At 42.2% G+C, this 23312-nt stretch overlaps 1 protein-coding gene across 1 annotated transcript in view; it reads left to right on the top strand.

Moving 5' to 3' along the window:
- The window catches only part of LOC139763309 (sodium/hydrogen exchanger 2-like), a 378447-nt gene that overhangs the window by 36062 nt on the left and 319073 nt on the right, over nucleotides 1-23312 (top strand). The window contains exons 4-5 of the mRNA XM_071689332.1: nucleotides 10537-10636; nucleotides 11512-11598. Coding sequence (XP_071545433.1) covers nucleotides 10537-10636; nucleotides 11512-11598 — 187 coding nt within the window. The remainder of the gene's footprint in view (nucleotides 1-10536; nucleotides 10637-11511; nucleotides 11599-23312) is intronic.

The following is a 23312-nucleotide window of genomic DNA, read 5'->3' as shown; positions in this document are numbered from 1 at the left end:
CGCTCTCTGGCCATCTCTCCTACTTACATAAGTATACTTATGTATATCTCGCTTTTTAAACCAGGTATTCCCAATCATCAGTCCTTTTTCAGCACATAAATCTACAAGCTCTTCACCATTTCCATTTACAACACTGAACACCCCATGTATACCAATTATTCCCTCAACTGCCACATTACTCACCTTTGCATTCAAATCACCCATCACTATAACCCGGTCTCGTGCATCAAAACCACTAACACACTCATTCAGCTGCTCCCAAAACACTTGCCTCTCTTGATCTTTCTTCTCATGCCCAGGTGCATAAGCACCAATAATCACCCACCTCTCTCCATCAACTTTCAGTTTTACCCATATTAATCGAGAATTTACTTTCTTACACTCCTTCACATACTCCCACAACTCCTGTTTCAGGAGTATTGCTTCTCCTTCCCTTGCTCTTGTCCTCTCACTAACCCCTGACTTTACTCCCCAGACATTCCCAAACCACTCTTCCCCTTTACCCTTGAGCTTCGTTTCACTCAGAGCCAAAACATCCAGGTTCCTTTCCTCAAACATACTACCTATCTCTCCTTTTTTCACATCTTGGTTACATCCACACACATTTAGGCACCCCACTCTGAGCCTTCGAGGAGGATGAGCACTCCCCGCGTGACTCCTTCTTCTGTTTCCCATTTTAGAAAGTTAATACAAGGAGGGGAGGATTTCTGGCCCCCCGCTTCCGTCCCCTCTAGTCGCTTTCTACAACACGCGAGGAATACGTGGGAAGTATTCTTTCACCCCTATCCCCAGGGATAATATACATATATATATACATACACACATACACACACATACACACACATATGCACATATACACACACACAAACACACACATATATACATATGAAAAATGTAAGAAACAATTTAGAAAACTGTAACTTCTAGCTTGAAATGAATGAAAAAAATGAATGTCACATAATGGTTCAACCTCTGGCTATGGAAAAAAGGAAATGTATAATTTATTTACACAAACGTCAATAGCAGTTCTCATCAATTTAACCAGAGATTCTTTTTGGGCATTACAAATACATGGTGTGTTTTATTTATAGAGTAAGGCATATGTGTGAGTAGGAAAAGAAGTGAATGGTTTCAGGTGAAGTTGGGTCTACAGCAGGGGTGTGTGGTTTGACCATGGCTATCTAATCTGTTAATAGATGGAATGGTGAGTGTGGAGAATGCAGTCTATTAGGGTTGAGGGAGATGGGGTGAGGAGGTGAGTAAGTTGATTCTTAATGACAGCACTGGTGGCAGATTTGAGTAAAAAACTGCATAAGCTGGTGTCTGATTTTGAGAAAGTGTGTTAAAAGAGAAATTTGAAAGTAGATGTGAATAAAAGCAAGGTTATTAAGTTTAGCATAGCAAAGGAATAGGTTATTTGGCATGAGAGATTGAATGATTAAAACTTAGAGGAAATAGGTGTTTTAAGTACCTAATTGTGGACATGGTGGTAAATGGAACCATGGGGGCTAAAGACAGTCATCAGTTGAGTGTGGTGTTGAAGGTCCTGGGAGCACTGAAGATCATTGGTAGGGTGAAGATGGGGACATTTTAGGTATAGTGGTCCCAATTTGTTGTATGATCTTGAGGCATGGTCTATAAATTAGAATGCTCAGAAGAGGGTAAATATTTTGGAAATTAGATGTTTGAATATGGCATGAGATGTGAGAAGGGTTGATCATGGTAGAAATGATAGAGTAGGAGAGACGTGTGATATTAAGGATATTAAGAGGGTTGAAGAGAATGAGATAGAATGTTTTGGACTTAAGGAGAGAATGAGGTTGGCAAAGAGAATATATGTACAAGAAGTGGAGGGGACAAAGAGAAAGGGGAGACTGAATTGGAGATGGGAGGAAGGATTGAACAAGGTTTTAAGTGATTGGGGCCCAAGCAAGCAGAAGGTTGTAAGGCTTGTATGGGATGGAGTGAACAAGAGTGATGTGTTCTGCAAGAGATGACGTGCTGTCAGTAGACCACCTGGGCATGTGAAGCAGCTGTGAAAACCACAGTAAGGCCTCTGGGGTTATGGTTTTGGTACAGTACACATGACACTTAGAAAATGGATGTGAGCAAATGTGGCCATTTCTTCTCTCATGGCACTACCTCACTAATGCAGGAAACAGCAAACAGTAATGAGAAAGAAGTATGTTTTTTTTACTGCAACTTCTTTTTTCCAGAATAAACATTAATTCAAGTTCAAGAAACCTAGACTAACCAAAACGTCATATGTCACCTAATAGTCTTTTCAGTGTGTGATGCAGGTGGAATAGAGTTCTGCTTGCTTTACGAGGCCATTGACATTTTTATCACTATTTTCATGTTATTTTCATGGCAGTTCACACACACACACACACACACACACACACACACACACACACACACACACACACACACACACACACACTCACACACACACACACACACACACACACACACACACACACACATACACACCTTTTTTTTTTGAAGCTCATGTCTGGGATGGATAAGATGGAATACCAGTAATTTATATTATAGAGTTTTAAATGAAAAAGGTTATGAATGCATAGAGGATGGAGTGCTTGTTTCAGAAACACATCTATATTGAAAGGAAAGAATGGTCCTTTTAAGAGTAATCGAAGTGGAATCTATTTTTGAAAAACTGTTTTTAGAGTTCAAATATAGGTTAACAGAACCATGAATTATGCTTTTGTCTCCTGTTTAGAGATCCAATATAGGTTAGTTTATTTATTTCTTTATTATACTTTGTCGCTGTCTCCCGCATTAGCGAGGTAGCGCAAGGAAACAGACGAAAGAATGGCCCAACCCACCCACACACTTGTATATACATACACGCCCACACACGCATATACATACCTATAAATTTCAACATAAGATGCATATACATTGTTTTTTATTTATTATACTTTGTCGCTATCTCCTGTGTCGGTGAGGTAGTGCAAGGAATCAGACGAAAGAATGGCCCAACCCACCCACATACACATGTATATGCATACACATCCACACACACACATATACGTACCTATACATCTCAATGTATACATATATATATACACACTCAGACATATACATATATACACATGTACATAATTCATACTGTCTGCCCTTATTCATTCCTGTCGCCACCCCGTCACATAATGAAATACCAATCCCCTCCCCCCCGCATGTGCGCTGGGTAGCACTAGGAAAATACAACAAAGGCCACATTCGTTCTCAGAGTCTCTAGCTGTCATGTATAATGCACCGAAACCACAGCTCCCTTTCCACATCCGGGTCCCACAGAACTTTCCATGGTTTACCCCAAATGCTTCACATGCCCTGGATCAATCCATTGACAGCATGTCGACCCTGGTATGCCAAATCGTTCAAATTCACTCTATTCCTTGCACGCCTTTCACCCTCCTGCATGTTCAGGCCCCGATCATTCAAAATCTTTTTCACTGCATCTTTCCACCTCCAATTTGGTCCCCCACTTCTCCTTGTTCCCTCCACCTCTGACACATATATCCTCTTTCTCAATCTTTCCTCACTAATTCTCTCCATGTGACCAAACCATTTCAAAACACCCTCTTCTGCTCGCTCAACCACACTCTTTTTACCACCACCTATCTCTCGTACCCTTTCATTACTTACTCGATCAAACCACCTCACACCACATATTGTCCTCAAACATCTCGTTTCCAGCACATCCACCCTCCTCTGCACAACTCTATCTATAGCCCATGCCTCGCAACCTTACATCATTGTTGGAACCACTATTCCTTCAAACATACCCATTTTTGCTTTCCAAGATAATGTTCTCAACTTCTACACATTCTTCAACGCTCCCAGAACTTTCGCCCCCTCCCCCACCCTGTGATTCACTTCCGCCTCCTTGGTTCCATCCACTGCCAAATCCACTCCAAGATATCTAAAAAACTTCACTTCCCCCAGTTTTTCTCCATTCAAACTTACCTCCCAATTGACTTGTCCCTCAACCCAACTGTACCTGATAACCTTGCTCTTATATTCACATTTACTCTCAGCTTTCCTCTTTCACACACTTTACCAAACTCAGTCATCAGCTTCTGCAGTTTCTCACATGAATCAGCCACCAGTGCTGTATCATCAGTGAACAACTGACTCACTTCCCAAGCTCTCTCATGCACAACAGACTGCATCATACTTGCCCCTCTTTCCAGAACTCTTGCATTCACCTCCCTAACAACCCCATCCATAAACAAATTAAGCAACCATGGAGACATCACGCACCCCTACAGCAAACCAACATTCACTGAGAACCAATCACTTTCCTCTCTTCCTACACGTACACATGCCTTACATCCTTGATAAAAACTTTTCACTGCTTCTAACAACTTGCCTCCCACACCATATATTCGTAATACCTTCCGCAGAGCATCTCTATCAACTCTATCATATGCCTTCTCTAGGTCCAAAAAGGCGACATACAAATCCATTTGCTTTTATAAGTATTTCTTTCATACATTCATCAAAGCAAACACCTGATCCACACATCCTCTACCACTTCTGAAACCACACTGCTCTTCCCCAACCTGATGCTCTGTACATGCATTCACCCTCTCAATCAATACCCTCCCATATAATTTCCTAGGAATACTCAAACTTATAACTCTGTGATTTGAGCACTCACTTTTATCCCCTTTGCCTTTGTATAATGGCACTATGCAAGCATTCCGCCAATCCTCAGGCACCTCACCATGAGTCATACATACATTAAATAATCTAACCAACTGGTCAACAATACAGTCACCCCCTTTTTTGATAAATTCCACTGCAATACCATCCAAACCTGCTGCCTTGCTGGCTTTCATCATCCATAAAGCTTTTACTACCTCATCTCTGTTTACCAAATCATTGTCCCTAACCCTCTCACTTTGCACACCACCTCGACCAAAACACCCTATATCTGCCACTCTATCATCAAACACATTCAACAGACCTTCAAAATACTCACTCCATCTCCTTCTCACATCACCACTACTTGTTATCACCTCCCCATTTGCCCCCTTCACTGAAGTTCCCATTTGTTCCTTGTCTTACGCACTTTATTTACCTCCTTCCAAAACATCTATTTATTCTTCCTGAAATTTAATGATACTCTCTCACCCCAACTCTCATTTGCCCTCTTTTTCACCTCTTGCACCTTTCTCTTGATCTCCTGACTCTTTCTTTTATACATCTCCCAGTCATGTGCATTATTTCCTAGCAAATATCGTCCAAATACCTCTCTCTTCTCTTTCACTAACAGTCTTACTTCTTCATCCCACCTATCGCTACCCTTTCAGATCTGCCCACCTCCCACGCTTCTCATGCCACAAGCCATCTTATGCACAAGCCATCACTGCTTCCCTAAATACATCCCATTCCTCCCCCATTCCTCTTACGTCCTTTGTTCTCACCTTTTTCCATTCTGTACTCAGTCTCTCCTGGTACTTCCTCACACCAGTCTCCTTCCCAAACTCACTTACTCTCACCACTCTCTTCACCCCAACATTCTCTCTTCTTTTCTGAAAACCTCTACAAATCTTCACTTTCGCCTCCACAAGATAATGATCAGACATCCCTCCAGTTGCACCTCTCAGCACATTAACATCCAAAAGTCTCTCTTTCGCGCGCTTATCAATTAACATGTAATCCAATAACGCTCTCTGGCTACCTCTCCTACTTATATACATATACTTATGTATATCTCTGTTTTTAAACCAGGTATTCCCAATCACCAGTCCTTTTTCAGCACATAAATCTACAATCTCCTCACCATTTCCATTTACAACACTGAACACCCCATATACACCAATTATTTCCTCAACTGCCACATTATTCACCTTTGCATTCAAATCACCGATCACTATAACCTGGTCTCGTGCATCAAAACTACTAACACACTCACTCAGTTGCTCCCAAAACACTTCCAGGAGTGGGGGGCTAGAAACCCTCCCCTCCTTGTATTTTAACTTTCTAGAAGGGGAAACAGAAGAAGGAGTCACGCAAGGAGTGCTCATCCTCCTCGAAGGCTCAGATTGGGGTGTCTGAATGTGTGTGGATGTAGCCAAGATGAGAAATAAGGAGAGATAGGTAGTATGTTTGAGGGAAGGAACCTGGATGTTTTGGCTCTGAGTGAAACGAAGCTCAAGGGTATAGGGGATGAGTGGTTTGGGAATGTCTTGGGAGTAAAGTCAGGGGTTTGTGAGAGGACAAGAGCAAGGGAAGGAGTAGCACTACTACTGAAACAGGAGTGGTGGGAGTATGTGAGAGAGTGTAAGAAAGTAAACTCTAGATTGATATGGGTAAAGCTGAAAGTTGATGGAGAGAGATGGGTGATTATTGGTGCCTATGCTCCTGGGCATGAGGAGAAAGACATATACATACACAGACATGTACATATATACACATGTACATATTCATGCCCTGGTTCAATCCATTGACAGCATGTCGACCCTGATATAACCACATCGTTCCAATTCACTCTATTCCTTGCACGCCTTTCACCCTCCTGCATGTTCGGGCCCCAATCGCTCAAAAATTTTTTTCACTCCATCCTTCCACCTCCAATTGGGTCTCCCACTTCTCCTCGTTCCCTCCACCTCTGACACATATACCCTCTTTGTCAATCTTTCCTCACTCATTCTCTCCATGTGACCAAACCATTTCAATACACCGTCTTCTGCCCTCTCAACCACACTCTTTTTGTTACCAGACATCTCTCTCACCCTTTCATTTCTTACTTGATCAAACCACCTCACACCACATATTGTTCTCAAACATCTCATTTCCAACACACTCACCCTCTTTCGCACAACGCTATCTGTAGCCCACGCCTCGCAACCATATGATATTGTTGGAACCACTATTCCTTCAAATATACTCATTTTTGCTTTCCGAGATAATGTTCTTGCCTTCCACACATTTTTCAATGCTCCCAGAACCTTTGCCCCCTCCCCCACCTTGTGACTTACTTCTGCTTCCATGGTTCCATCTGCTGCCAAATCCACTCCCAGATATCTGAAACACTTCACTTCCCCCAGGTTTTCTCCATTCAAACTTACCTTCCAATTGACCTGTCCCTCAACCCTACTGAACCTAATAACTTTGCTGTTATTCACATTTACTCTCAGCTTTCTTTTTTCACACACTTTATCAAACTCAGTCACCAACTTCTGCAGTTTCTCACCTGAATCAGCCACCAGCACTGTATCATCAGTAAACAATAGCTGACTCACTTCCCAAACCCTCTCATCCCCAACAGACTGCATACTTGCCCCTCTCTCCAAAACTTGAATTCACCTCCCTAACAACCCCATCCATAAACAAATTAAACAACCATAGAGACATCAAGCATCTCTGCTGCAAACCAACATTCACTGGTAACCACTCACTTTCCTCTCTTCTTACTCGTACATATGCCTTACATCCTTGATAAAAACTTTTAACTGCTTTCAGCAATCTACCTCCCACACCATATACTCATAATACCTTCCACAGAGCATCTCTATCAACTCTATCATATTCCATCTCCAGATCCATAAACGCTACATAGAAATCCATGTGCTTTTCTAAGTACTTCTCACATACATTTTTCAAAGCAAACACCTGATTCACACATCCTTTACCACTTCTGAGACCACACTGCTCCTCCTCAATCAAGAGAACAATGGGAACATCAGTGAAGGTGGCAAATGGTGAGGGAATAACAAGTAGTTGTGAAGTGAGAGGGAGATGGAGTAAGTATTTTGAAGGTTTGTAGAATGTGTGTGATGATAGAGTGGCAGATATAGGGTATTTTGGTCGAGGTGGTGTGCGAAGTGAGATGGTCAGAGAGAATGATATGGTAAACAGAGAAGAGGTAGTGAAAGCTTTGCGGAAGATGAAAGCTGGCAAGACAGCGGGTTTGGATGGTATTGCAGTGGAATTTATTAAAAAAGGGGGTGACTGTGTTGTTGACTGGTTGGTGGGATATTCAGTGTATGTATGGCTCTTGGTGAAGTGCCTGAGGATTGGTGGAATGCATGTATATTGCCTTTGAGCAAAGGTAAAGGGGATAAAGGTGAGTGTTCAGATTACAGAGGTATAAGTTTGTTGAGTATTCCTGGGAAATTATATGGGAGGGTATTGATTGCGAGGGTCAAGGCATGTACATAGGTTAATTTTTTTTTTTTTATTATTTTGCTTTGTCGCTGTCTCCCGCATTAGCAAGGAAACAGACGAAAGAATGGCCCAACCCACCCACATACACATGTATATACATACACGTCCACACATGCAAATATACATACCTATACATCTCAATGTACACATATATATATACACACACAGACATATACATATATACACATGTACATAATTCATACTGTCTGCCTTTATTTATTCCCATCGCTACCTCGCCACACATGGAATAACAACCCCCTCCCCCTCGTGTGCGAAGTAGCGCTAGGAAAAGACAACAAAGGCCCCATTCGTTCACACTCAGTCTCTAGTTGTCATGTAATAATGCACTGAAACACAGCTCCCTTTCCACATCCAGGCCCCACACAACATTCCATGGTCTACCCCAGACGCTTCACATGCCCTGGTTCATTGCATTGACAGCACGTCGACCCCGGTATACCACATTGTTCCAATTCACTCTATTCCTTGCATGCCTTTCACCCTCGTGCATGCTCAGGCCCCGATCACTCAAAATCTTTTTCACTCCATCTTTCCACCTCCAATTTGGTCTCCCACTTCTCCTCGTTTCCTCCACCTCTGACACATATATCCTCTTGGTCAATCTTTCCTCACTTATTCTCTCCATGTAACCAAACCGCCTCAAATTGACACCCTCTTCTGCTCTCTCAACCACTTTTTTTATTTCCACACATCTCTCTTACCCTTACATTACTTACTCGATCAAACCACCTCACACCACATATTGTCCTCAAACATCTCATTTCCAGCACGTCCACCCTCCTGCGCACAACTCTATCCATAGCCCATGCCTCACAACCATACAACATTGTAGGAACCACTATTCCTTCAAACGTACCCATTTTTGCTTTCCGAGATAATGTTCTCGACTTCCACACATTCTTCAAGGCTCCCAGAATTTTCACCCCCTCCCCGACCCTATGATTCACTTCTGCTTCCATGGTTCCATCCGCTGCCAGATCTACTCCCAGATATCTAAAACACTTTACTTCCTCCAGTTTTCTCCATTCAAACTTACCTCCCAATTGACTTGACCCTCAACCCTACTGTACCTAATGCTCTTATTCACATTTACTCTCAACTTTCTTCTTTCACACACTTTACCAAACTCAGTCACCAGCTTCTGCAGTTTCTCACATGAATCAGCCACCAGTGCTGTATCATCAGCGAACAACAACTGACTCACTTCCCAAGCTCTCTCATCCCCAACAGACTGCATACTTGCCCCTCTTTCCAAAACTCTTGCATTCACCTCCCTAACAACCTCATCCATAAACAAATTAAACAACCATGGACACATCACACACCCCTGCCGCATACCTACATTCACTGAGAACCAATCACTTTCCTCTCTTCCTACACATACACATGCCTTACATCCTCGATAAAAACTTTTCACTGCTTCTAACAACTTGCCTCCCACACCATATATTCTTAATACCTTCCACAGATCATCTCTATCAACTCTATCATATGCCTTCTCCAGATCCATAAATGCTACATACACATCCCTTTCCTTTTCCAAGTATTTCTCACATTCATTCTTCAAAGCAAACACCTGATCCACACATCCTCTACCACTTCTGAAACCGCACTGCTCTTCCCCAATCTGATGCTCTGTACATACCTTCACCCTCTCAATCAATACCCTCCCATATGATTTACCAGGAATACTCAACAAACTTATACCTCTGTAATTTGAGCACTCACTCTTATCCCCTTTGCCTTTGTACAATGGCACTATGCAAGCATTCTGCCAATCCTCAGGCACTTCACCATGAGCCATACATACACTGAATATCCTCACCAACCAGTCAACAACAGTCACCCCCTTTTTTAATAAATTCCACTTCAATACCATCCAAACCCGCTGTCTTGCCAGCTTTCATCTTCTGTAAAGCTTTCACTACCTCTTCTTTGTTTACCAAATCATGATCATGAATTATTCTTGTGTCCTGTTTAGATATCAAATGTAGGCTAATATAATCATGAATTTTATATGATTTTCTCCTGTTTAAAGTTTCAATTTAGGATAATGTGACTGAATTATGCTTTTGTTTCTGACTATTAGGTTAATGTTAAGTGTTGAAGGTTGAACAGTTTCTGATTCACTTGAGGGCCAAGGAACATTGTATCTCTTAGTGAAAAGAACAGAGTATTTGCTGGTGGGAAGAACAAAATATTTGCTAAAATGTAAGAACAGTGTTGAGTACTCAGAATCTCAAATGTTTTGTAAGTAGTTAAGGATTGTTTGCAAAGGAAAGCCATTCACTGAGTTGCTTCTCTTTACAGCCTTCCATTTCAAAGATAAGCTGTCAAGGTTGGTGCCAGAATCGTGTGTTCTAGTCATCCTAGGGGCTGCTTTGGGTGTCATTATGTATTTCACTGCACAGTAAGTATTAGTATATCCTAAAGGAAATGGCAGTCTTTCCTATAACTAAAGGGGATTGCAATCTTTTCTATACTTTCATGATAGTGATGTTAAAGGCTTTCATATTCTTTTATTCTTTATATGAGGGAAGGATTTTAATGTATGTTAGAATGAAAGTATTGCAACCATTCCAGTGGTCTATAAGAATAGATAGAATAAAGTGAAAGTGACAGTTTATGAATTTCTCGCTTTTAGGTAGGTATATGGGAATGGGCTGCGATTAACATGATTCATGGTAGCTTGCTGTTTGCTATTCTGGGTGTGACTTATACAAATGCTGATTTATCTTAATTGATATTGTATAAACAAGACTTTTGATTACTCATAACTTTGTTGAAGTATAACTATAACTTTCTTAATTTAGATATTAAAAAGCTTTAATAAACGTAGTTGTGGGCATTACTCTTTTAACTATGCAGTCTGCATTCCTATTAGGACAAACAGGATCTTTAAAAATTTATCTATGTGATTATGAATAGTAGATATCCATATGGATTTCATGTACATATACTTGATCAGAAATAATGACATTTAGGCATTTTACTTCATCTACACTAAATAAAGTAGCTTCCCTTTCCTTATCTTCTCTCAGCTTAATATTATACAGGATTATCTTTATTTGGAAGTAGTCAGCCCGTTTATTCACCAATAATGATTAAATGAAGTATATCAGTTAGGGTGTATATTATACAGGTAGCTTAAGTAGGAGGGGCAAGTTAACAGGTGTATCTTTGTAGTGTATTTATTACATATTAAGTAGAATAAAAGTATCTACAAAGTATTGAAAGAAAATGATATGAAACTATTGATATTCATTAAGATTTTTTCCTTGCCAGTAACAAGAACGAATCAACACCATGCCATTATGCGGTGAAACTACCACAGTTCAGTTCATTTACATTCTTTTTCGTCCTTCTGCCTCCGTAAGTAACTCATGCTTTTGAGAGGATTGCCCCATGTAATTGTAACTTTTGATGTTAAAAGGTTAAAGTTAAATTATAGTTTGGAAATGTCTTATGAATAAAGCTGAGGAAGGATTAGCACTACTCCTGAAGTAGGAGTATTGTATTGGCAGTTTTGATGTAAGAAACCTGGTGAATGGAACTATGGAAGGGGAAGTGAGGCATGGTTGGGTAAGGGGGGTGAACGGTTTGGGAGCCCTGAAGAATGTGTGGAAATATAGTTATCTTGGAGGGCAGTAATGGATGAGTTTGAAGTTACAGTAGTCTCAACAATATTTTATAGATATGAGGCAAGGGCTCTAGATATGGCTGTGTGGAGAAGGATGGATGTGTTGGAAATGAAATGCTTTTGGACAATTTGTGGTGTGAAGTGGTTTGATTAAGTATGGGTAAAAGGGAGATGTGTTAAGGAAAAGAGTGTAGTTGAGAGACCGGAAGAGGGTGTGCTGAAATGGTTTGGACGCTTGAAGGGAATGGGTGGTAAAAGGTTGACAAAGAGGATATATGAGGCAGAAGTGGAGGGAGTGAGGAGAAAGTGGAGAATGAATTGGACATGGAATGATAGAGTGTACAAGATTTTGAGAGGTAGAGGCTTGAACCATGCTGAAGGAGGAAAGGCGTGAATTGGAACGATGCGGTTTACTGGAGATGATTTATTGTCACTGGGATAAACTAGGGCACGTGAAGCATTCATTGTAAACCATGAAAAAAAGGTGTTTGGAGCCTGCTTGTTGATAGGGGGGTTGTAGTTTCAGTGACAGCAAGAGAATGGATGTGAGCAGATGCAGCCTTTCTTTGTCTGTTCCTGTTCCTGATGCTGCCTCATTAACACGGGAAATGGCTGCCAAGTATGAAAAAATGAGTTTACATTTAAGTTCAGGATTTTTTTTTTTTTTTTTTTTTTTTTTTTTTTTTTTTTTAATACTTTGTCGCTGTCTCCCGCGTTTGCGAGGTAGCGCAAGGAAACAGACGAAAGAAATGGCCCAACCCCCCCCCCCCCCATACGATGAGAATGGCCCATCACCAACATACACACAATGTGTGTGGATGTAACCAAGATGTGAAAAAAGGAGAGATAGGTAGTATGTTTGAGGAAAGGAACCTGGATGTTTTGGCTCAGAGTGAAACAAAGCTCAAGGGGAAAGGAGAAGAGTGGTTTGGGAATGTCTTGGGAGTAAAGTCAGGGGTTAGTGAGAGGACAAGAGCAAGGGAAGGAGTAGCAGTACTCCTGAAACAGGAGTTGTGGGAGTATGTGATAGAATGTAAGAAAGTAAATTCTCGATTAATATGGGTAAAACTGAAAGTTGATGGAGAGAGATGGGTGATTATTGGTGCATATGCACCTGGGCATGAGAAGAAAGATCATGAGAGGCAAGTGTTTTGGGAGCAGCTGAATGAGTATGTTAGTGGTTTTGATGCACGAGACCGGGTTATAGTGATGGGTGATTTGAATGCAAAGGTGAGTAATGTGGCAGTTGAGGGAATAATTGGTATACATGGGGTGTTCAGTGTTGTAAATGGAAATGGTGAAGAGCTTGTAGATTTATGTGCTGAAAAAGGACTGGTGATTGGGAATACCTGGTTTAAAAAGCGAGATATACATAAGTATACGTATGTAAGTAGGAGAGATGGCCAGAGAGCGTTATTGGATTACGTGTTAACTGACAGGCGCGCAAAAGAGAGACTTTTGGATGTTAATGTGCTGAGAGGTGCAACTGGAGGGATGTCTGATCATTATCTTGTGGAGGCTAAGGTGAAGATTTGTATGGGTTTTCAGAAAAGAAGAGTGAATGTTGGGGTGAAGAGGGTGGTGAGAGTAAGTGAGCTTTGGAAGGAGACTTGTGTGAGGAAGTACCAGGAGAGACTGAGTACAGAATAGAAAAATGTGAGAACAATGGAAGTAAGGGGAGTGGGGGAGGAATGGGATGTATTTAGGGAATCAATGATGGATTGCACAAAAGATGCTTGTGGCATGAGAAGCGTGGGAGGTGGGCTGATTAGAAAGGGTAGTGAGTGGTGGGATGAAGAAGTAAGATTATTAGTGAAAGAGAAGAGAGAGGCAGTTGGATGATTTTTGCAGGGAAAAATGCAAATGAGTGGGAGATGTATAAAAGAAAGAGACAGGAGGTCAAGAGAAAGGTGCAATAGGTGAAAAAGAGGGCAAATGAGAGTTGGGGTGAGAGAGTATCATTAAATTTTAGGGAGAATAAAAAGATGTTCTGGAAGGAGGTAAATAAAAGTGCATAAGACAAGGGAGCAAATGGGAACTTCAGTGAAGGGCGCAAATGGGGAGGTGATAACAAGTAGTGGTGATGTAAGAAGGAGATGGAGTGAGTATTTTGAAGGTTTGTCGAATGTGTTTGATGATAGAGTGGCAGATATAGGGTGTTTTGGTCGAGGTGGTGTGCAAAGTGAGAGGGTTAGGGAAAATGATTTGGTAAACAGAGAAGAGGTAGTAAAAGCTTTGCGGAAGATGAAAGCCGGCAAGGCAGCAGGTTTGGATGGTATTGCAGTGGAATCTATTAAAAAAGGGGGTGACTGTATTGTTTACTGGTTGGTAAGGTTATTTAATGTATGTATGACTCATGGTGAGGTGCCTGAGGATTGGCGGAATGCGTGCATAGAGCCATTGTACAAAGGCAAAGGGGATAAGAGTGAGTGCTCAAATTACAGAGGTATAAGTTTGTTGAGTATTCCTGGTAAATTATATGGGAGGGTATTGATTGAGAGGGTGAAGGCATGTACAGAGCATGAGATTGGGGAAGAGCAGTGTGGTTTCAGAAGTGGTAGAGGATGTGTGGATCAGGTGTTTGCTTTGAAGAATGTATGTGAGAAATACTTAGAAAAGCAAATGGATTTGTATGTAGCATTTATGGATCTGGAGAAGGCATATGATAGAGTTGATAGAGATGCTCTGTGGAAGGTATTAAGAATATATGGTGTGGGAGGCAAGTTGTTAGAAGTAGTGAAAAGTTTTTATTGAGGATGTAAGGCATGTGTACGTGTAGGAAGAGAGGAAAGTGATTGATTCTCAGTGAATGTAGGTTTGCGGCAGGGGTGTGTGTTGTCTCCATGGTTGTTTAATTTGTTTATGGATGGTGTTGTTAGGGAGGTGAATGCAAGAGTTTTGGAAAGAGGGGCAAGTATGAAGTCTGTTGGGGATGAGAGAGCTTGGGAAGTGAGTCAGTTGTTGTTCGCTGACGATACAGCGCTGGTGGCTGATTCATGTGAGAAACTACAGAAGCTGGTGACTGAGTTTGGTAAAGTGTGTGAAAGAAGAAAGTTAAGAGTAATTGTGAATAAGAGCAAGGTTATTAGGTACAGTAGGGTTGAGGGTCAAGTCAATTGGGAGGTAAGTTTGAATAGAGAAAAACTGGAGGAAGTAAAGTGTTTTAGATATCTGGGAGTGGATCTGGCAGCGGATGGAACCATGGAAGCGGAAGTGAATCATAGGTTGGGGGAGGGGGCGAAAATCCTGGGAGCCTTGAAGAATGTGTGGAAGTCGAGAACAGTATCTCGGAAAGCAAAAATGGGTAGGTTTGAAGGAATAGTGGTTCCAACAATGTTGTATGGTTGTGAGGCGTGGGCTATGGATAGAGTTGTGCGCAGGAGGGTGGATGTGCTGGAAATGAGATGTTTGAGGACAGTGTGTGGTGTGAGGTGGCTTGATCGGGTAAGTAATGTAAGGGTAAGAGAGATGTGTGGAAATAAAAAGAGCGTGGTTGAGAGAGCAGAAGAGGGTGTTTTGAAATGGTTTGGGCACATGGAGAGAATGAGTGAGGAAAGATTGACCAAGAGGATGTATGTGTCGGAGGTGGAGGGAACGAGGAGAAGTGGGAGACCAAATTAGAGGTGGAAAGATGGAGTGAAAAAGATTTTGGGTGATCGGGGCCTGAACATGCAGGAGGGTGAAAGGCGGGCAAGGAATAGAGTGAATTGGATTGATGTGGTATACCGGGGTTGACATGCTGTCAGTGGATTGAATCAGGGCATGTGAAGCGTCTGGGGTAAACCATGGAAAGTTGTGTGGGGCCTGGATGTGGAAAGGGAGCTGTGGTTTCGGGCATTATTGCATGACAGCTAGAGACTGAGTGTGAACGAATGTGGCCTTTGTTGTCTTTTCCTAGCCCTACCTCACACAGATGAGGGGGGAGGGGGATGGTATTCCATGTGTGGCGAGGTGGCGATGGGAATGAATAAAGGCAGAGAGTGTGAATTGTGTGCATGGGTATATATGTATGTGTCTGTGTGTATATATATATGTGTACATTGAGATATATAGGTATGTATATTTGCATGTGTGGATGTGTATGTATATACATGTGTATGGTGGTGGGTTGGGCCATTTCTTTCGTCTGTTTCCTTGCGCTACTTTGCAAACGCGGGAGACAGCAACAAAGCAAAATAGAAATAAATATATATATATGTATATATGTAAATGTATATATGTATGTAAGTAGGAGAGGTGGCCAGAGAGCGTTATTGGATTATGTGTTAATTGACAGGGGCGCGAAAGAGAGACTTTTGGATGTTAATGTGCTGAGAGGTGCAACTGGAGGGATGTCTGATCATTATCTTGTGGAGGTGAAAGTGAAGATTTTTATGGGTTTTCAGAAAAGAAGAGAGAATGTTGGGGTGAAGAGGGTGGTGAGAGTAAGTGAGCTTGGGAAGGAGACTTGTCTAAGGAAGTACCAGGAGAGACTGAGTACAGAATGGAAAAAGGTGAGAACAAAGGAGGTAAGGGGATTGGGAGAGGAATGGGATGTATTTAGGGAAGCAGTGATGGCTTGCGCAAAAGATGCTTGTGGCATGAGAAGCGTGGGAGGTGGGCTGATTAGAAAGGGTAGTGAGTGGTGGGATGAAGAAGTAAGATTATTAGTGAAAGAGAAGAGAGAGGCATTCGGACAATTTTTGCAGGGAAAAAATGCAATTTTGTGGGAGATATATAAAAGGGGGACGGGAGCGGGGGGCCAGAAATCCTCCCCTCCTTGTATTTTTTTAACTTTCTAAAATGGGAAACAGAAGAAGGAGTCACGCGGGGAGTGCTCATCCTCCTCGAAGGCTCAGATTGGGGTGCCTAAATGTGTGTGGATGTAACCAAGATGTGAAAAAAGGAGAGATAGGTAGTATGTTTGAGGAAAGGAACCTGGATGTTTTGGCTCTGAGTGAAACGAAGCTCAAGGGTAAAGGAGAAGAGTGGTTTGGGAATGTCTTGGGAGTAAAGTCAGGGGTTAGTGAGAGGACAAGAGCAAGGGAAGGAGTAGCAGTACTCCTGAAACAGGAGTTGTGGAAGTATGTGATAGAATGTAAGAAAGTAAATTCTCGATTAATATGGGTAAAACTGAAAGTTGATGGAGAGAGATGGGTGATTATTGGTGCATATGCACCTGGGCATGAGAAGAAAGATCATGAGAGGCAAGTGTTTTGGGAGCAGCTGAATGAATGTGTTAGTGGTTTTGATGCACGAGACCGGGTTATAGTGATGGGTGATTTGAATGCAGAGGTGAGTAATGTGGCAGTTGAGGGAATAATTGGTATACATGGGGTGTTCAGTGTTGTAAATGGAAATGGTGAAGAGCTTGTAGATTTATGTGCTGAAAAAGGACTGATGATTGGGAATACCTGGTTTAAAAAGCGAGATATACATAAGTATACTTATGTAAGTAAGAGAGATGGCCAGAGAGCGTTATTGGATTACGTGTTAATTGACAGGCGCGCGAAAGAGAGACTTTTGGATGTTAATGTGCTGAGAGGTGCAACTGGAGGGATGTCTGATCATTATCTTGTGGAGGCTAAGGTGAAGATTTGTATGGGTTTCCAGAAAAGAAGAGTGAATGTTGGGGTGAAGAGGGTGGTGAGAGTAAGTGAGCTTGGGAAGGAGACTTGTGTGAGGAAGTACCAGGAGAGACTGAGTACAGAATGGAAAAAGGTGAGAACAATGGAAGTAAGGGGAGTGGGGGAGGAATGGGATGTATTTAGGGAATCAGTGATGGCTTGCGCAAAAGATGCTTGTGGCATGAGAAGAGTGGGAGGTGGGTTGATTAGAAAGGGTAGTGAGTGGTGGGATGAAGAAGTAAGAGTATTAGTGAAAGAGAAGAGAGAGGCATTTGGATGATTTTTGCAGGGAAAAAATGAAATTGAGTGGGAGACATATAAAAGAAAGAGACAGGAGGTCAAGAGAAAGGTGCAAGAGGTGAAAAAAAGGGCAAATGAGAGTTGGGGTGAGAGAGTATCATTAAATTTTAGGGAGAATAAAAAGATGTTCTGGAAGGAGGTAAATAAAGTGCGTAAGAGAAGGGAGCAAATGGGAACTTCAGTGAAGGGCGCAAATGGGAAGGTGATAACAAGTAGTGGTGATGTGAGAAGGAGATGGAGTGAGTATTTTGAAGGTTTGTTGAATGTGTTTGATGATAGAGTGGCAGATATAGGGTGTTTTGGTCGATGTGGTGTGGAAAGTGCGAGGGTTAGGGAAAATGATTTGGTAAACAGAGAAGAGGTAGTTAAAAGCTTTGCGAAAGATGAAAGCCGGCAAGGCAGCAGGTTTGGATGGTATTGCAGTGGAATCTATTAAAAAAGGGGGTGACTGTATAGTTGACTGGTTGGTAAGGTTATTTAATGTATGTATGACTCATGGTGAGGTGCCTGAGGATTGGCGGAATGCGTGCATAGTGCCATTGTACAAAGGCAAAGGGGATAAGAGTGAGTGCTCAAATTACAGAGGTATAAGTTTGTTGAGTATTCCTGGCAAATTGTATGGGAGGGTATTGATTGAGAGGGTGAAGGCATGTACAGAGCATCAGATTGGGGAAGAGCAGTGTGGTTTCAGAAGTGGTAGAGGATGTGTGGATCAGGTGTTTGCTTTGAAGAATGTATGTGAGAAATACTTAGAAAAGCAAATGGATTTGTATGTAGCGTTTATGGATCTGGAGAAGGCATATGATAGAGTTGATAGAGATGCTCTGTGGAAGGTATTAAGAATATATGGTGTGGGAGGCAAGTTGTTAGAAGCAGTGAAAAGTTTTTATCGAGGATGTAAGGCATGTGTACGTGTAGGAAGAGAGGAAAGTGATTGGTTCTCAGTGAATGTAGGTTTGCGGCAGGGTTGTGTGATGTCTCCATGGTTGTTTAATTTGTTTATGGATGGGGTTGTTAGGGAGGTGAATGCAAGAGTTTTGGAAAGAGGGGCAAGTATGAAGTCTGTTGGGGATGAGAGAGCTTGGGAAGTGAGTCAGTTGTTGTTCGCTGATGATACAGCGCTGGTGGCTGATTCATGTGAGAAACTGCAGAAGCTGGTGACTGAGTTTGGTAAAGTGTGTGAAAGAAGAAAGTTAAGAGTAAATGTGAATAAGAGCAAGGTTATTAGGTACAGTAGGGTTGAGGGTCAATTCAATTGGGAGGTGAGTTTGAATGGAGAAAAACTGGAGGAAGTGAAGTGTTTTAGATATCTGGGAGTGGATCTGGCAGCGGATGGAAACATGGAAGCGGAAGTGGATCATAGGGTGGGGGAGGGGGCGAAAATTCTGGGAGCCTTGAAGAATGTGTGGAAGTCGAGAACATTATCTCGGAAAGCAAAAATGGGTAGGTTTGAAGGAATAGTGGTTCCAACAATGTTTTATGGTTGCGAGGCGTGGACTATGGATAGAGTTGTGCGCAGGAGGATGGATGTGCTGGAAATGAGATGTTTGAGGACAATGTGTGGTGTGAGGTGGTTTGATCGAGTAAGTAACGTAAGGGTAAGAGAGATGTGTGGAAATAAAAAGAGCGTGGTTGAGAGAGCAGAAGAGGGTGTTTTGAAATGGTTTGGTCACATGGAGAGAATGAGTGAGGAAAGATTGACCAAGAGGATATATGTGTCGGAGGTGGAGGGAACGAGGAGAAGAGGGAGACCAAATTGGAGGTGGAAAGATGGAGTGAAAAAGATTTTGTGTGATCGGGGCCTGAACATGCAGGAGGGTGAAAGGAGGGCAAGGAATAGAGTGAATTGGAGCGATGTGGTATACCGGGGTTGATGTGCTGTCAGTGGATTGAATCAAGGCATGTGAAGCGTCTGGGGTAAACCATGGAAAGCTGTGTAGGTATGTATATTTGCGTGTGTGGACGTATGTATATACATGTGTATGGGGGTGGGTTGGGCCATTTCTTTCGTCTGTTTCCTTGCGCTACCTCGCAAACGCAGGAGACAGCGACAAAGCAAAAAGAAAAAAAAAATCTAAAAGAAAGAGACAGGAGGTCAAGAGAAAGGTGCAAGAGGTGAAAAAGAGGGCCAATGAGAGTTGGGGTGAGAGAGTATCACTAAAGTTTAGGGAGAATAAAAAGATGTTCTGGAAGGAGGTAAATAAAGTGTGTAAAACAAGGGAGCAAATGGGAACTTCAGTGAAGGGGGCTAATGGGGAGGTTATAACAAGTAGTGGTGATGTGAGAAGGAGATGGAGTGAGTATTTTGAAGGTTTGTTGAATGTGTTTGATGATAGAGTGGCAGATATAGGGTGTTTTGGTCGAGGTAGTGTGCAAAGTGAGAGGGTTAGGGAAAATGATTTGGTAAACAGAGAAGAGGTAGTAAAAGCTTTGCGGAAGATGAAAGCCGGCAAGGCAGCAGGTTTAGATGGTATTGCAATGGAATTAAATAAAAAAAGGGGGTGACTGTATTGTTGACTGGTTGGTAAGGTTATTTAATGTATGTATGATTCATGGTGAGGTGCCTGAGGATTGGCGGAATGCTTGCATATTGCCATTGTACAAAGGCAAAGGGGATAAGAGTGAGTGCTCAAATTACAGAGGTATAAGTTTGTTGAGTATTCCTGGTAAGTTATATGGGAGGGTATTGATTGAGAGGGTGAAGGCATGTACAGAGCATCAGATTGGGGAAGAGCAGTGTGGTTTCAGAAGTGGTAGAGGATGTGTGGATCAGGTGTTTTCTTTGAAGAATGTATGTGAGAAATACTTAGAAAAGCAAATGGATTTGTATGTAGCATTTATGGATCTGGAGAAGGCATATGATAGAGTTGATAGAGATGCTCTGTGGAAGTTACTAAGAATATATGGTGTGGGAGGCAAGTTGTTAGAAGCAGTGAAAAGTTTTTATCGAGGATGTAAGGCATGTGTACGTGTAGGAAGAGAGGAAAGTGATTGGTTCTCAGTGAATGTAGGTTTGCGGCAGGGGTGTGTGATGTCTCCATGGTTGTTTAATTTGTTTATGGATGGGGTTGTTAGGGAGGTAAATGCAAGAGTTTTGGAAAGAGGGGCAAGTATGAAGTCTGTTGGGGATGAGAGAGCTTGGGAAGTGAGTCAGTTGTTGTTCGCTGATGATACAGCGCTGGTGGCTGATTCATGTGAGAAACTGCAGAAGCTGGTGACTGAGTTTGGTAAAGTGTGTGGAAGAAGAAAGTTAAGAGTAAATGTGAATAAGAGCAAGGTTATTAGGTACAGTAGGGTTGAGGGTCAAGTCAATTGGGAGGTGAGTTTGAATGGAGAAAAACTGGAGGAAGTGAAGTGTTTTAGATATCTGCGAGTGGATCTGGCAGCGGATGGAACCATGGAAGCGGAAGTGGATCATAGGGTGGGGGAGGGGGCGAAAATTCTGGGGGCCTTGAAGAATGTGTGGAAGTCGAGAACATTATCTTGGAAAGCAAAAATGGGTATGTTTGAAGGAATAGTGGCTCCAACAATGTTGTATGGTTGCGAGGCATGGGCTATGGATAGAGTTGTGCGCAGGAGGATGGATGTGCTGGAAATGAGATGTTTGAGGACAATGTGTGGTGTGAGGTGGTTTGATCGAGTGAGTAACGTAAGGGTAAGAGAGATGTGTGGAAATAAAAAGAGCGTGGTTGAGAGAGCAGAAGAGGGTGTTTTGAAGTGGTTTGGGCACATGGAGAGAATGAGTGAGGAAAGATTGACCAAGAGGATATATGTGTCGGAGGTGGAGGGAACGAGGAGAAGAGGGAGACCAAATTGGAGGTGGAAAGATGGAGTGAAAAAGATTTTGTGTGATCGGGGCCTGAACATGCAGGAGGGTGAAAGGAGGGCAAGGAATAGAGTGAATTGGAGCAATGTGGTATACTGGGGTTGACGTGCTGTCAGTGGATTGAATCAAGGCATGTGAAGCGTCTGGGGTAAACCATGGAAAGCTGTGTAGGTATGTATATTTGCGTGTGTGGACGTATGTATATACATGTGTATGGGGGGGGGTTGGGCCATTTCTTTCGTCTGTTTCCTTGCGCTACCTCGCAAACGCGGGAGACAGCGACAAAGTATAAAAAAAAAAAATATATATATATATATATATATATATATATATATATATATATATATATATATATATATATATATATATATAGGGGCCTGAACATGCAGGAGGGTGAAAGGAGGGCAAGGAATAGAGTGAATTGGATCGATGTGGTATATCGGGGTTGACATGCTGTCAGTGGATTGAATCAGGGCATGTGAAGCGTCTGGGGTAAACCATGGAAAGCTGTGTAGGTATGTATATTTGCGTGTGTGGACGTATGTATATACATGTGTATGGGGGTGGGTTGGGCCATTTCTTTCGTCTGTTTCCTTGCGCTACCTCGCAAACGCGGGAGACAGCGACAAAGCAAAAAAAAAAAATATATATATATATATATATATATAGGGGATAGGGGAGAAAGAATACTTTCCACGCATTCCTCACATGTCATAGAAGGCGACTAAAGGGGACGGGAGCAGGGGGCTAGAAACACTCCCCTCCTTGTATTTTAAATTTCTTAAAGGGGAAACAGAAGGAGTCATGTGGGGAGTGCTCATCCTCCTCGACGGCTCAGATTGGGGTGTCTAAATGTGTGTGGATGTAACCAAGATGAGAAAAAAGGAGAGATAGGTAGTATGTTTGAGGAAAGGAACCTGGATGTTTTGGCTCTGAATGAAACGAAGCTCAAGGGTAAAGGGGAATAGTGGTTTGGGAATGTCCTGGGAGTAAAGTCAGGGTTTAGTGAGAGGACAAGAGCAAATGAAGGTGTAGCACTACTCCTGAAACAGTAGTGGTGGGAGTATGTTATAGAGTGTAAGAAAGTAAACTCTAGATTGATTTGGGTAAAACTGAAAGTTGATGGAGAGAGATGGGTGATTATTGGTGCATATGCACCTGGGAATGAGAAGAAAGATTATGAGAGGCAATTGTTTTGGGAGCACATGAATGAGTGTGTTAGTGGTTTTGATGCACGTGACCGGGTTATAGTGATGGGTGATTTGAATGCAAAGGTGAGTAATGTGGTAGTTGAGGGAATAATTTGGTATACATGGGGTGTTCAGTGTTGTAAATGGAAATGGTGAAGAGCTTGTAGATTCATGTGCTGAAAAAGGAGTGGTGATTGGGAATACCTGGTTTAAAAAGAGAGATATACATAGGTATATGTATGTAAGAATGTGTGGAAGTCGAGGACATTATCTCGCAAAGCAAAAATGGGTATGTTTGAAGGAATAGTGGTTCCAACAATGCTGTATGGTTGCGAGGCGTGGGCTATGGATAGAGTTGTGCGTAGGAGGATGGATGTGCTGGAAATGAGATGTTGGAGGACAATGTGTGGTGTGAGGTGGTTTGATCGAGTAAGTAACGTAAGGGTAAGAGAGATGTGTGGAAATAAAAAGAGCGTGGTTGAGAGAGCAGAAGAGGGTGTTTTGAAATGGTTTGGGCACATGGA

The sequence above is a fragment of the Panulirus ornatus genome, chromosome 46 (genome assembly GCF_036320965.1).
Source record: "Panulirus ornatus isolate Po-2019 chromosome 46, ASM3632096v1, whole genome shotgun sequence".
NCBI lineage: Eukaryota > Metazoa > Arthropoda > Malacostraca > Decapoda > Palinuridae > Panulirus > Panulirus ornatus.
This window is presented reverse-complemented; position numbering and strand designations above follow the sequence as displayed.